Source organism: Halichoerus grypus, chromosome X (assembly GCF_964656455.1).
Source record: "Halichoerus grypus chromosome X, mHalGry1.hap1.1, whole genome shotgun sequence".
In the NCBI taxonomy this organism is placed as follows: Eukaryota; Metazoa; Chordata; class Mammalia; order Carnivora; family Phocidae; genus Halichoerus; species Halichoerus grypus.
In genome coordinates this window covers 104724151-104739741 of record NC_135727.1, presented here as the reverse complement: position 1 = coordinate 104739741, position 15591 = coordinate 104724151, and the positions used below count along the sequence as shown (strand labels likewise).

Genomic DNA, 15591 nt, shown 5'->3' with positions numbered 1-15591 from the left:
TTAAGCCCCAGTATCCAGTGTGGATTACTCATTTTATTTCAATAGTTTATGTATTTATTTTTCCTCTCTGGACTTCAGAAATTTTATACTCTCTTTTATTGGGTTAATGGTTACTCCCAAACTATTAACATGCACAAAAAATTTTATATGGTCTCTTTCTGAGCATTAAGAGGATCTTAGAGTCATTTTATTCATCACTCATTCAACAAATGTATGTTGTGTACGTATTACTTGCTAATCATCATTTTTGGTTCTGAGGACACAGCGGTGGGAAAAAAAGAGAAAATTCCTGCATTTTTGAGACTTTCACTCTACAGAGAGAGATAGATAATAAGATGAAGAATGGAAATATTTGTAACTTTCCTGGTAGTGAATTTTATGCAGAAAAGTAAGTGGGGAGGGCACCGAGCAAGTGTGCGTGTTTCACTCAGAACACTTTCAAGTAAAGATCTGAAGGCAGAGGTGGAGAGGGATGCACAGATGTCTGGGGGAAGAGTGTTCTAGGTGTAAGGAACACAATGCGAAGGGAGGATGCCAGACATGTTCCAGGAAGAATGAAAAGGCCAATGTAGGTGGAGCAGAATGAACAAGACATAAAGTATTAAGAGATAAGGCCTGAGAGGTAATAAGGAGCAAGGTCATATATCCCTTGAAATTAATGTAAGGAATTTGGATTTCACTTGAAAATAGATGGGAATCCACTGGCGCACTCCGAATCGATAGACACACCTGATTTCTATTTTCAAGTGGTGTGTCTGTCTACTGTGCTGAGAATAAGTGAAGGAAAACAAAGATAGATTTTTACCTGAAACTGAAATGGCAGTGTTGCCACTATAGTTCAGGGGAGAAGAGTGGTCTGGTTAAAAAATGTAGTGGTCATGAGGTTGTACCTGGCATCAAAATTACGAGACTGGATGAAAAGAGCAAAGCACAGGGTATAAATAGAAAGGGGAAACTGTCAGGGCGCCTGGGTGGCTCAGTTGGTTAAGCGTCTGCCGTCGGCTCAGGTCATGATCCCAGGGTCCTGGGATCGAGCCCCGCGTCGGGCTCCCTGCTCTGCGGGGCATCTGCTTGAAACTCTCCCTCTGCTTGTGCGTGTTCTCTCTCTCTCTGTGTCCCAAATAAATAAAATCTTAAAAAAAAAAAAAAAAAAGGAATATTTCCCAGGACTGAGCACTGGGACATTTCATCAGTAGAGAAGGCGGTAGCACCAACAGAGGCTGACAAAGAACAACCAGAAAAGTAGGAGGTAAACAAGGTGAAGAACTCCAAGCAATCTCCCTCTCTACTATAATGTCACTGATGTCTAGTGTTTCCATTCTGTTTTTTAAATAAATAAATCAGACACTTTTACATTTAGTAAATGTTTGTTTAGGTTTCTCCATTTGTTAAGTACTTTCTTTGCTCATCATTCTTCTTTGCATCTCAAATTTTCCATCTGGGGTCATTTTCCTTCTTGTTAGAAACCAGCCATGAGGTGCAGACATGCCATGGAATATTACATGGTTTTAAAAGTGTTTACAGAACTTAATTTTACTAACAAAGAAAAGGATGACATAATGTGTAGTAAAAGTTTAGGATATAAAATTATTTTAACACAACATGAAGGTATATGGATAGATAATTGAATAACTTTTTACCGTGGCTAATTCTAAACAACAAAACAAAAACCCCCAACAACCCTGAGGACTCTACAGTGAAGATCTCCTGCTAGTGAATGGACTCAATTTTTGTCTGGTAAGATCTTTATTTCAGTGTTATTTTTTTATTTTTTTTATTTATTTTTTTTTATTTTTTATTTTTTTAAAGATTTTATTTATTTATTTGACAGAGACAGACACAGTGAGAGAGGGAACACAAGCAGTGGGAGTGAGAGAGGGAGAAGCAGGCTTCCCGTGGAGCATGGAGCCCGATGTGGGGCTCGATCCCAGGACCCTGGGATCATGACCTGAGCTGAAGGCAGACGCTTAACGACTGAGCCACCCAGGCGCCCCTCAGTGTTATTTTTTTAAAAAGCTTCTATAAGTATACAATTCTAGGTTCATAGGTGGTTTTTCTTTCATTATTTTTGAAGACATCCTACCACCTCTGGCTTTTACTGTTGCTTGAGAATTTTCTGTCATTTATACATGTCAATACTTTCTAGGTAATCTGTCTCTTAAGCTGTGCTGAAAATTCTTTGTTTTTGGAACTTACCAGATTCATTATGAGGCTATATGGGTGAATTTTTTTTTCCTGCTTGAGATTTGCTTGATTCCCAACCTGATTATTGAGACTTTCAATAATTTTGGATATTCCTATGCAGTTGTCACTTCAAATATTGACTTTTTTCCATTCTTTCCATTCTTTCCTTGTATATTTGACCTTCTCACTCCCTTTCTTATCCTTTTTATTTTCATATTTCTATGTTTTGGTCTCTAGGCATTTTAGGTAATTTATTTTATCTATCTTCCAATTTTATAATTCCCCATATCTGTTATATCTAATCTGATGCTTAACTTGTCCACTGAATTATTAATTTATTACATTTTTCAATTTCTGGAAGTTCTATTTAACTCTTTCTAAAACTTCGTGATCATTATTTTATTACTGCCTCTTGTCCCTAATTCCTACTTTTCATGCAAACTATTACTATTTTGAAAATATTTAATATATTTGTTTTACATTTTGTATCTCATTAATTCATTATCTTCTGTCTTTGGGAGTTGTATTCTGCTGTCTGTTTCCTTGTGTGAATTGCCATTTTAATTCTAAACACATGTTCTTGGAACTTTATCTGTGGGAATTATTTAAAGTTTAGGTTTAGGGGTGCCTGGGTGGCGCAGTCGGTTAAGCATCTGACTCTTGGTTTCTGGCTCCCGTAGTGATCTCAGGGTGGTGAGATGGAGCCCTGCATTGGGCTCCATGCTCAGCATGGAGTCTACTTGAAATTCTCTCTCCTTCGCCCTCTGCCCCTCCCGCTCATGCTCTCTCGCTCTCTCTCGCTCTCTAAAATAAATAAATAAACAATTTTAAAATAAATAATAAAGTTTAGATTTAAGCAGTGCTAAATGAGAAAAATTTGTATTTGCTTTTGTTAGGTTTATTTGACACTATCAACTCAGAGCAACTTAAATTTTTGGCTTTTGGCTTTTCCAGACACCTATCAGTGTGAGCTCTGGACACCGACCCTTGTGCATACTGTCCTTCAAACTAGTGACCATAAAAAAATATTTTGGAACGCCTTTAACATTTTTGGTGGTTCATAATCTCTCTTAATTCTGTAAGAAAAAAGTTACTAATTTTATCCTGAGGCTCAAATATCTAGTCAAAGTTGCATGGATAATGAGACATGCAGGATATAACCCTAGGTTTTCTTGCTCCAAGTATAAAAATTACAACATAATATCAGTTCTTCTAACATGGGTAGAACCTATTTTATAAATAGCGGCCTTGTCTTGATTTTGCAATGGTAATATGATAGAAATTTGAAGATACTTTTTATTATCAGAACCTTCAGTTAAATAAGTCACTTGTGTTGACGTATGTGTGTGCTCTGTTCCTTCACAAGGTATTTATATATTCTCTCTGTTTTACCATACTTAATTTAATTCATCTTGGTTGGGACACCAATGTATTTACTCCATTTGTGGGCTCATATCTTCTTTAAGTTCTGGGAAATTTTTGGCTATTGTCCTTTAAATATTGTCTCTCCTGTGTTCTTTGTCTTCTCCTTTTGTAATTATATTAGTCATAAAGCTTCTTATTCTGTTCTCTCAGTCTTTCTTTCACATTTTCCATATTTTTTTTTATTTTTATGTGGTATATTATGATCATTTCACTATAGTGAGTTTCTAATTTTCTCTTCACATTTGTTTAATTAGGTGTTTAACACATATACTTAGCTTTTTATTTCAATGACTAGTTTTGGGCTTCTATAAGCTTTACTTGATGTATTATCATCATAAATACCTATGTATTTTTTTGTGTGTATGGTGGTTTTATAAATTAATGCTTATTTTATTCCTTTCTTGTTTTCAACATATTTACTTTACTATACCAAGCGCTTTTCTATTATTTTAGGTTCATGAAGTACTAATTCTCTTGATCATGATGTTAGATGACTCTAAGTCACCATGTATTCATTTCTTCATATGGGTTGTAATATTTTGCAGTGAACCAATGTTCAGTATTACTGTGTCTATGGAACTCTGAAAAGAATGACTTATTGTATGACTGTGGGAGAATACTTCACAGATTTCACCAATCTGGGACTCAGTTTATGTTAATTTCTCAGTTCAGGAATCTAGAGGCTTATGGTTAGTATATAAATTCAGACCTCCCACACTCAATTTTAATTATCAAAGATTTTTCTTTTCCAGCCAGAATCCTTGAAAGACAGAATTGGGCTTGTAGGTAGGATTGGTCTATTTCCCATCTACATGTGGAGTAAAGATCTTGAAGTTTCTATGTTTAAACAGGGCTTTCATTTACATCTCTATATTAGATGTTGTATAAGACCACGTATAAAATGTCTTCAAAACTTTCTTTTAACCACTGGACCCTCAATCCAGGTTCACTATCACATGAGATAATATGCTCATTTTTGGCAAAAAGAGGGAAGGAAGTTTCCATTATATATTTTGATCTCAGCTATATCTTTAAAACTCCTTTAAAATTATATTTTATTCAGAATTTCCTTAATTTGAAAAGAGGGATGAGGGAATCAGTGAGTCTGTCATCTTCCTGGAAGGTGATTCTAGCTGAACATACTCTATTTACCAAACAACCATTAAACTGATTCTATTACATAACTAGAGACTAGAAAAAAAATTACTATAGAAATGGCAGTAACTATTATGATCACAATCTAGGAGACAAAGAATCTTGACTTACTTGATTTCTTTCTTAACTCTTGTGATATGTTACTACAAAATTGAAGCTGAGAGGAGGAAAATTTTATAAGCAGCTACCTCCTGGTTCATTTCCCATAGCAACCATTATTATTTTTTTACATTCACAACCCTGTTTACTAAAGAACATTCTGTCTCTAACCAAATTATTTATGTTTCCAAATTCTCCAAGGATCTTGCATTGGCAGTTGACAATCTCTGTTGTTATTTCAAGGCAAAGGAAAACATCTATGTGGCAATTATGCAAAGAGGATGTTTCCCCCTTAGTCTCAAAATTAATTCGTTATCATTATGTGATAGGAGAAAATATACCAAAAAATGAGTAATGGAATATCAAATCTAGGTTCAGGTATTATTTTACATAAGGTGATGGCAGTCAGCTCTGTGGTTACTTTTCTTATGAAGCAATGCTTTCTTTTAAGAAAATCCAAAGTAACAGAAGCATAATGGTACAGCAATGCTTTTCCCATTTCTTTTTTTCCTGAAGAACACTAGTTCTTCACAACTACTTGAGCAGGAATCCTATCATAAAACTGAAATGGAATTTCCCCTTTTGTACTGCAACTATCCAGATGTGAAAGTCTGCAGAATTTATTCCCCTTGTAGAAATTCATAATAACATTTGCATATCAAAAGCCCTGTTAAATTCTGGAGTAAGGAAACTTTGCTTAATTCAGTATTTCTCAAACTTATTTGGACACTTGATATTTTTCTTTCTTTTGAACAACTCCCACTATATTTCAGGAAGCACTGAGTCCAAGTGTGGTGTCTTCCACTTCTTACATGTGCCCTTGGACAAATATAATTAACCTCATTAAATTTTCTTTACTATAAAATGACAATGAGAATAATAAGGTTATTAATAAGAAGGTTATTAGTGGAAACAAACTACATATAGGTGAAAGCTCTTTATAGAGATGTAAGGTTCTATTCAAATTCAAACAATTTTTAAAAGTTAGTGGAGGAATGCTCACACTATAAAAGTGTTTTTATCTTAAAAAATTATTCACATAAGGACTAATTTATATAATACATTTCTTTAGCATTTAAAGTGAAACTACTAACAAAACTAATTTTCTATCAACTTTTCAAGAACTTGTCTATTTTAGAAACGTGTACTTCTAATGTTAACATACCTTACTGCAATTTACTCCAATGTACTAAAAACTATCCTTTACAATACAATATTGTAATCCTCCTCATAGTCACTCTACCACCTCAGTGTTAAATTTCAGGAACTTTGTCTTTTCTCAGTATAACACTTCTGAGAGTAACTGTAATGAAATCTGCTGTTCTAGAGAGTCATCTTAAATTCCCAATTGAAATGCATACTTATAAGAAGTATAAAAATATTTTTAAAATATGAAAAAAACCTGTTAAGTATTACCTGTCCAGATTATACATCAAAGTTCTACTAAATGTTTATTGTTGATAAAAGGAAGGATGGCTGAGTTACAGCACCAACGTGAAAGTCTAGGTGAAAAATATTCCATGAAGAAGCAAAACATACAAAGGCCCTGAAATGGAAATGGTGTTGGTATATTTAAGTATGGAGGGGATGTTTTTATGCCTGTATGACAGGGAGAATGGCAAAAAGGGAGACAAAGTTGGAGTAATAGGACAGGCAGGAACCAAATCATGTATAATCTCATGGGATTTCATTGAAAGGGTAATGAGCAGCAGGGGCTTGATAGAATCTCACTTATGCTTTAGGAGCACTCTGGCTTCACCAGAAAGAATATAGTGTAGGTGGGGAAAACCTGGAAGCAAGGATTAGAGGCTGTTGAAGTAACCCAGATGAGAGATGATTATGCTGTAGACTGGGGTTTCCACAATGCAGATACTGAGTGGTCTGATTAAAGCTGTATTTTGTGAGTAGAACCAATAGAATTTGAAATGAATTATATGGATAATACAAGAGAAAAGAGCAATCATGGATGATATCTAGGTTTTGGACTTAAGTGACAAGGTAATTTACTAACACCCATGGAGCTGCTTTGGAGCCAAATTATGTAGAGGCGACAATCAGTTAATTCCTGACTGGAGTATGTTATGTTTGACATATCTGTTAGGCATCCAAAAGAAGTTGAAGACGTTGTTAGATATAAAATTTTGAATATCAGCATTATTTACTTGATCTTTGAAGCTATAGGATATCTAGGGCAAGTGGAGTTGTATTTAGAAAAGGGACATTTCTTTTCCATCTTTTACTCTGACTTTGCATTATTTTCGCTCCCATTCCTGGGACAGGTCATGTATGTATGCCTATTCCAAAGGGTTACTGTTTTGTTTTTTTTTTTTTTTTGCTTCCAAGAAACATAATAATTAGCAATAATTCATACTGAACACATTAGGCACAAAGCTTATATTTGTTGTGACTCTCTACATTGAGCCTCTTAGAGTATTCTTTAAGTTGAGTTAAATCACTTCTACATTCTCATAGCTTTCTGTTTTCCTTTGCAGCACTTGCTACAATTTTAATGGCTGAATACAAGATTAAAAAAAAAAAATCCTTCCTTATATATAGAATTCTAGATAGCTTTATATAGCTTGCTCCTTCTTTCTGGCTTCAGTTTCCTTTTTTTACACGAGCATATTGTTTATTAATTCAGCAAGAATATATAGGTAATAAATTCTCACAGTTTGTTTATCTGAAAATACTTGTATGTCTGAAAATATTTTGTCTTCACTTTTGAATCACAGTTTACAGGACATTTGAAAATTTGCCGAGCATACTGAAGATGTTATTCCATTGTCTTCCAATATCTACTATTGATGAAAAGTCTACTGTCAACTTTGTCACCCTGTAGGTATTCTGCTCTTGGTCCTCAGTAGCTTTTATGATACCTTCCTGATCACTGATGTTCTGAGTTTCATTCAAACCTACCTAGGTGTGACTTGTTTTTATTTATTCCAGTCTAGTTGAGCTTTATTCAACCTGAGGACTCATTTAAATTGAGCTTTATTCAACTTGAGGACTCTTGTAAACTGAGATTTATTCAATTTTGTTAAATGTCAGTCATTTATATAAAATATTGTCTCTTCCCCAGGCTCTCCACTTTTCCAATCTGGAACTCTTTTCATGCATATATATGAGCTTTTTATTCCATTCTCTACATATTCCAGTATTTTCAGCAAAGCAAAATTATCCTCAATATCCTTCAGTGAATATATTCATTTTTCTTCTATGATGGATCAACTATTTAAAAAGCCGTCTGAGTTATTATTTTAATAATTATATTTTAATCTCTAGACTTTTTATTTTTTCAAATCTTCCTGTTCACTACTCAAAATGGCCTATTTTTATTGTAGGAATTCCATTACATCCTCTTTAAAAATCTTTTTGAACATTAAAAAAAACCCAATTCCTTAAAAAAATTTAAACACTTATTTTAATGTCCTTTGCTGATTGTTCTCTTATCTTTAATTTCCTCAGATGTGCATACTCCTTTTATTTTTTGGCATCTGTTATCATCATCTATGAAAAGAATTTTTTATATCCATTGTAATTTTAGTCTGTGAGCTTATTTTGCTTAGGAGTTCCTGGATTGTGGTGGTACTTTCTTTGTGTAATTTTTTGGCTGCATTTTCTTGAGCTCTGGGAGATTAACTTTCAAATGCTACAATTATGCTTAATAAAAATTACATGTAATTTTCTATTAAGAAATTTTCAAAGCCTTTGGTTTTTTTCTTATCTCTTTCTCTACTTTTCTGCAGGAGATAAGAATTTAGATAGAGAACTCCTGACATGTTTATGAGGAAGTATGCCTTCATCAGTAGAATCACCAGCTTTGTACGAAACTTCCCGCAAATGCTTTGCGACTCTAGATACAATTACGTGTTCAAGGATAAGGGAATCTAATTTGTAATCTACATCAAAAAAATATATCTATCTGTTGTTAATAACATTATAAATCTATGGTACATGCTGAGCCTAATCCTCTTAACAGTCTATAAAGACATAAAATTTAAAAATAATGTATCTTTTCCAGTGTTACATACAGAAGGAAGAAGAATAAAATTTGATTCATTGAGCTCCTATAATACAGCAGGTGTTTTATAAATGTTACTATATTTTGTTATCACAAAAGTCCATATTCCTCTTGTACAGATGAGGGAAATCAGGTTGAGAGATATTTATTTACCCATGAGCATACAGCTAGAAGACAGAGTGGGATTCATATTCTAGACTGTTCATCCCAGGGAATGGCCTTTTTACTAGACCACACAGGTGTTATAAAACATCCTGCAGAAAAATTCCTCATGTTCAGTTTACAATCATTGCTTGGTCTTCACTGATCAGCAAGGTCTGCAAGTCAACAGGAAGTATAATTAGAACTGTCTTCTATTCCTAACTAGGGCAGGGGCTTCAACCTCCTGAATACTTAGAGAAAAATTTACCTGCTTCCTCCCAACCTGTTTCCCTTCTTTGTGGTCTCTAGGATTGTCCTGAGGACTATCGTTTGGAGATAACTTGCTACTCTGCTTTGGTCTGCACTCTTGTCTGGCCCAGGGCTGCCACATGGCTCCCTCAAAGTTCCAGACCTTGTCTGAGCTTCATAATTGCCATATATAGCTCTGACATGGACATAGTCCCTGAAGTGCACAAATTTTACACCACTTAGTCCATTTTTAAGCTTTTATCTCTGAAACAAGGAATATTAATTTCTCATTTTAAACGCAACTCACCAATGTTAAGCACTTTAGAGTACTCCCTGCAATCTTGAATTGTTACTCCTAAGATATGAAAGACTAACTGAAAATCAGTAAGTCCAAATGAAGTCTAGAATTTACATCTAGAGAGAAGAGAAAGGGAAAATTGGGAGAATGAAAGATGAGACAAATAGAGAAGGGGAGCCAGGGGGAGGTAAAGAATACTGAAGTTATGATGACCTGCGCTGCATCAGAGCCACTGTAGGATTATTCCAAACGTAACTTTTGGTTAAGCTGTTCACTCGTGGCTAATCTCAAAAGGCTTCATTGTATGATAATTGGGAAAGATGACTCTAACCAGGTTGGTGGACATGTGAAATCAGTTTTTCAATATATATTAGTAATCAGTGGAATAAAAAGATACATCTTGGATCTGTCTATCTATCTATCATCTTTTATGCCTAATTAAAATTCAAAGCCAAATATAATTGTAATATTAAATTGATTGTTCTTCATACATATTATTATTACTTCTGTTAGCATGGATACCCAGAGTTTACATAAAAATATATTCCCGGGGTGCCTGGGTGGCTCAGTTGGTTAAGCGTCTGCCTTTGGCTCAGGTCATGATCTCGGGGTCCTGCTTCTCCCTCTCCTTCTTCCTCTGCCCATCCCTCTGCTCATGCTCACACTCCCTCTCTCTCGCTCTTTTTCAAATAAATAAATATTCAAAAACTATATTCCCCACTCCAGGCACCTTCTGAATTTTGGTTCTCTCAGTTATAAAATCAAGAAGAAACAGTTTATGGGGAAAATACATCTTAGCATTTTATTATGACTTTTAAAATTTTTATGCTGGGGGCGCCTGGGTGGCTCAGTTGGTTAAGCCTCTGCCTTCAGCTCAGGTCATGATCCCAGGGTCCTGGGATCGAGCCCCGCATCAGGCTCCCTGCTCAGTGGGGAGCCTGCTTCTCCATCTCCCTCTATCTACTGCTCTGCCTACTTTAGCTCTCTCTGTCAAATAAATAAATAAAACTTAAAAAAAAAATAAAATAAAATAAAATTTTATGCTGGTTTACATGTCCTTGGTTTATTTTACCAATCATCATTATGTTTTACAAATATATGTTGAGAGCCCTTTATGAATAAGGACGTAATGACATTTTAAGTGGGTGGTTTGTGGAGATTTTTGATCCTGTGTCCATTTGACTATAAAAAATTAATAACTTACCTTGACCAGGTTGTAAAAAAATCTAATCCTGCATATAGGATGTGTCAAGACATGGGGAAAATTGGAATGGAGAAATTAGTTAGTAGTGAGATAAATCAAACAAGGGACTTCTCCTTGAATGATCTATTAAATTCAGTGAAAATATTTTACTTGAATTTTCTTTATGGTTGCCTTAATCTTTCAATTCATTTTGTATTCACAGACACAGGCTTTCTGTTAGTGTAAGCTTTGGTGATTTATGACATATTATGTTCATAACATCTAATAGGAAGGATAATAGGCTGAAATGTGCAATCAGCTGGAATAGGATTTCAAATGTAATATAGTCTCAATATATTATATTACTTCTTCCAACTTCTCAAATATTCAGCTGCTATTAAATCTTAGGGTCCTGGATTTCATAAAAAACAGTGTATTCATGGATTTTTGTAATGTTTTGTAAAAGAAGTAACAATAACATGTAGTATATTTTTCCTTGGTTAATAAGCAGCATTAACAAAATTACATGCTTAAAAAATAAAGCTATGCTGTCTAAGGCATATTTTTAAAATACCCCATATTAAATGGAATCAACAGTATCACATAAGAAATTCCACAAAGTCTCATCTGAAGGTTGAAACAAATGAAATTATCCTTTACATAGGTTGAAAATGATTGAATATCTATTGGTTTCAACCTAACACATGAAGAAATCCTTATTTCCCAGCCTTAACACATTTGTTTTGTGGGAAGCACTATTTTTGCATGATTACATAGCAGCAAGCATTCCTCTTCACTTTATGGTATCTCAGAATAGGAACAAAAAATGTATTTGTTAGAAAAAATCCTATGGTTTATACCCTATTACAAATAAAGAGCGAAGACCCAACTTATGCGTATGAATTGCCTTTTTAAGGAGAAAATCATCAAATAACCATCCAGTTGTTTGAAAGAACAGTTGTTCCTTTTCCCTTTGGCTTGTAATATTTCAGTGGTCACAATATTTGATATTTTCCAATCTGCTATCATTTATAAACCATCTTACTAGGCATTCACTTCTGAAAAGCCTTTTAACCCATTAAGTAGTTAAGCCAGATACGAGGACTAAACTACTATTCTTCTAAGTCAATGAGATAAGGTCCTTATGCAAGTTGCTTTAAGAAGATGTCTCACCAAAGATTTATTATTTACCATGTATACATTAAGAAAGTAAAATTGGCATGGGATGGTCTCAGGAAAGCAATACGTATTTTTGGATTACACACTGAAATAATGTAAATGTATGATTCATTGACAAATTGACATTGCCAATGTTATGGAAAAAATGATGTGGCAAAACAAATTAAGATGCAGTTTTCATTTGTGATAAAGGGCCTGTTCCCTATGTGAGTTGATTTATTGTGTTCTTAATCTGAAAAACTAATCACTAGCGTTGCAGGAGCCCAAAGTGAGGGGAAACTGCTCACTTTCAGAATGCATATTAGAAGTCTGAAATTGCACCCAGTTTGGTTTTGTTTTTTTTTTTTTTTTCCGTTTGTTAGTAGGTCTCTGTTATTAGGGTAGCAGTTGCAAACACATACGTGGGTTTGCCAGTAACAACTCACAATTTGTGCAAAGTTGAGTCTTCGAAACTGAGCAAATTTGCTCTCAATTTCCCGCCAGCGCTTGCTGAGCTGGATCTGAGTTGGCTCCACTGCCATTGCGGCCCCATCCTCAGACAAGCCCTCAGCTTGCCTGCGCACCACATTCAGCTCCTCTTTCTTCTTCTGCAATTCACGGTCAATTTCCTATTGAGCAAAACCAATACAGGGCCCAGGGCAGTTAGCTAACCACATCAACCAACCCGCAAGCAGCACACACTTCTCTCAGAAATTTCAAAGGCTGTTGTCATTTTATTGTCATGTTCCGTGATTTACAACTATGGAAGCCATCACTGTCATCTTCCCCCAAGGATCCAAATGTTTTTTCAGTTATCCTTCGAATGCTCAGTTTTAGATATGCTAATTAGTAAAATATTTAAATTCATCTAACATTTTCCTTTCTTCTCAATTCCTCTGGTGTTTTGGGGGCTAACCCAAATTGGAGTGGCTACTCATTATTTCTTAGGGACCATCCACATAGAATATAATTTAGAGGGTCAGTGCTTATTTATTTTCTTTTTTAAAGTTCTGAGGAGCTCAACAGAGAACGAAGCAAAATAAAAAGTGTGAAATAATAACAGAAAAAAAACATCTTCGGACAATATGCAAATCAATCTATAGAGATTTGACACTGATGTGTGAAGATGCTCTGATGAAATGAATGTGCTAACATGAGAAAGAAGTCGTCCATATACCGATAAATCATTTGTTCATCTGGAACAAAGATACACAAAGTCAATTACAAGTTTACCAGAAACCATACGACATTTCTTAATTCATTTTACATTGTCTAGAAATAAAACATTTTATTCATTCCACATTATGTCAATTTAAAAAACACTTAATACAATACATTTACCAAAACAAAACACAATACAAGGAAATGCAGCAAATCAGAGAGAACACTAAGAGAGGAAACAACAACATCAACGATTTTAAATATGATCCACACATGTTAAGATAAAGAAATTAAATTGTAGCAATAAAATCTAGTATTGACATTCTAAAACAACATTACCTTTATTTTCCTTTCATCTCTGGGTTCAGGTAGGCTGGCTAACTTTTTTTCAATGTCATCCAAGCATTTCAGGAGATCATCAGCCTGCCTCTTGTACTGATACCACTGGTGAGAAATTTCTAGAGCCTTTTTTCTTCTTTGAGACCTCAAATCCTGTTCATGGTGCAGATATTATTAAAATATCAATATATATGTATAGTACACTTCTGGCTGTAGTTATTTACAAATAATGAACCCCTCATCTTCTTGTACAGCTTCACTTAAATTCACATTTAAATGCTGAATATACAAAGAGATGATGAAATTAGGTATTTTTTGTGGCAGGACCTATTCACACAAAGCTAAGGGAAACTGAACAACCCACTTAAAGTATTTTCTCCTGACATGTGCATAGTTGTTCAGAAATCTTGTCTTATTTAATTGACTAAATGAGTCAACTAAATTATCGTGTAGTCTATGTGAAATAGTTTAGTAGATGAATACACCTGTATTAACCAGACACTTGCACAAATTTAATGAATTTGTACTTGACTTTTAAAATAGATACAAATTCTAAAATTTGTATCTTCAGCCCTGGGTTCATCAACAAAATTTTAAGTTTACATAGCGAAGCAACTACATTCATGGTTTTAGCAGTCCTCGTAAAAATTTTCATTGGCCATGAATATTTTGTGATTAGAAACATGAAATCATCCTAGTTACCATATAAATTGTTTTGAGCTATATACATAGAAGTGTGAAAGATACATATCTGTGAGTGTACATGAAAATGACAACTATTATAAAAATGCTCTTTCTTTTCAGGCTTCCATGGCCAACTTTTTCTTATTATATCAAATCGTGTTCCAAATGCAAAATGATGAATTAGTTTAAAAAGAAAAGGGAAGTGCATGGTTTCCAATCAACATGATGAGATAAATAAGGGCAACTGCTTAATAAATCAACAAAAGGGGGCAATTTATCATCTTGCTCCTTACAAGCACACCCAATGTCTTCCCCGATCAATAGAATTTGTTGTAATGCCATTTTATGATAACACAAGGGAACGTAAGAGTTCAGAATACAGCTTTCATTTCTTCGGAACATTAGTAATTAGGGTTTCACGTACAGATTTAACTGGAGCAAAAGAAAATAAGGAAAATCAAAGAACTGCTGAAATATTCATTGCTTTGGAAAAGTTCTGACCTTCTTTGAAATATTTCATAAGGACTAGAACTGCAGCCACTTGGCAGGTTAATATAGTTACTGAATTTGGTGGTGTAGATTAGTTTGGCAAGTGGAGCAGATTTTCATAATCACTTTTAACATTTATTTGCAAGAATGATCTAAATTTCATTCTCATTTTGTTCAAAATTGAGGATGTAAAATTCACTGCAGTTTACATTTTTAGTTGAATTTCTAAACCTCCTGTGGAGGTAATAAATTCCTGGGATGAGCCAGATGGAATGCTGCTTTTTTCAAAGGTACCAGGATAAAGCCACGTGAATGAGCGCTGAGCCATGTCTTATTCGTGACACAACTCACATCTTCACCAAGAGAAAGGGCTTGTGGTCATAAAATCTCAAACTCCTTTCATTCCCTAAGCACAAGGTGATGCATAATGTGTAAAGATATTTAGAGACATTATATAGATTTCTTTAGAGATATGCCAGATAACCATTAAACACTGCTGTGCAGTAGGACACATATCATCATATGACCACTATCGATGCTTTGGAAAGCCTGGTCACAGTTGGAAATGTGTGAATTACAGAGCTTTCTGATTTTCTGAGCACATTATGGCTTGCTCTTGCACTCCCTCAAGAAAGAGGCCTTTTCTATTTACTATATTTATCAGCAGTTACCTTCAGAACACCTGCTGGCCAATTAGACTTTCCTTGTGGATTCCTTGCGGGCACAATATTGTGTAATTACATTCTCAGCAGTGTTTATTTGGTTGTCTGACTATATGGGGAAAGGTTTTATACTCTTATTTGCATACAGAAAGCAGACTTCATCCACCTACTAGGTGGATCTACCCGCATAACTATATAGCTCTACAAGAGTGATTTACAATGAAAAGTTCGGCAATTAACAGTAATAGAAAATCAGCCATGCATGCCAATAGGGGATATTGAAAAGCACATTAAAAAAATAAAAGGTTATTTCACAAAACTCTTCACAAGTCCAGTGTCATGT

General features: G+C 34.6%; 1 protein-coding gene across 9 annotated transcripts in view; it reads right to left on the bottom strand.

Annotated features, from left to right (window-relative positions):
* DMD (dystrophin) overlaps positions 1 to 15591 on the bottom strand; it is a 2185421-nt gene that overhangs the window by 1172278 nt on the left and 997552 nt on the right. For 8 of the 9 annotated variants that reach the window (XM_078064107.1, XM_078064109.1, XM_078064106.1 and 5 more), the window contains 2 exons: positions 13414 to 13566; positions 12360 to 12542 (listed from right to left, as the gene is read on the bottom strand). In XM_078064107.1, the coding sequence (XP_077920233.1) occupies positions 12360 to 12542; positions 13414 to 13566 (336 nt within the window). The remainder of the gene's footprint in view (positions 1 to 12359; positions 12543 to 13413; positions 13567 to 15591) is intronic. The other variant, XM_078064112.1, reaches the window with a different exon arrangement.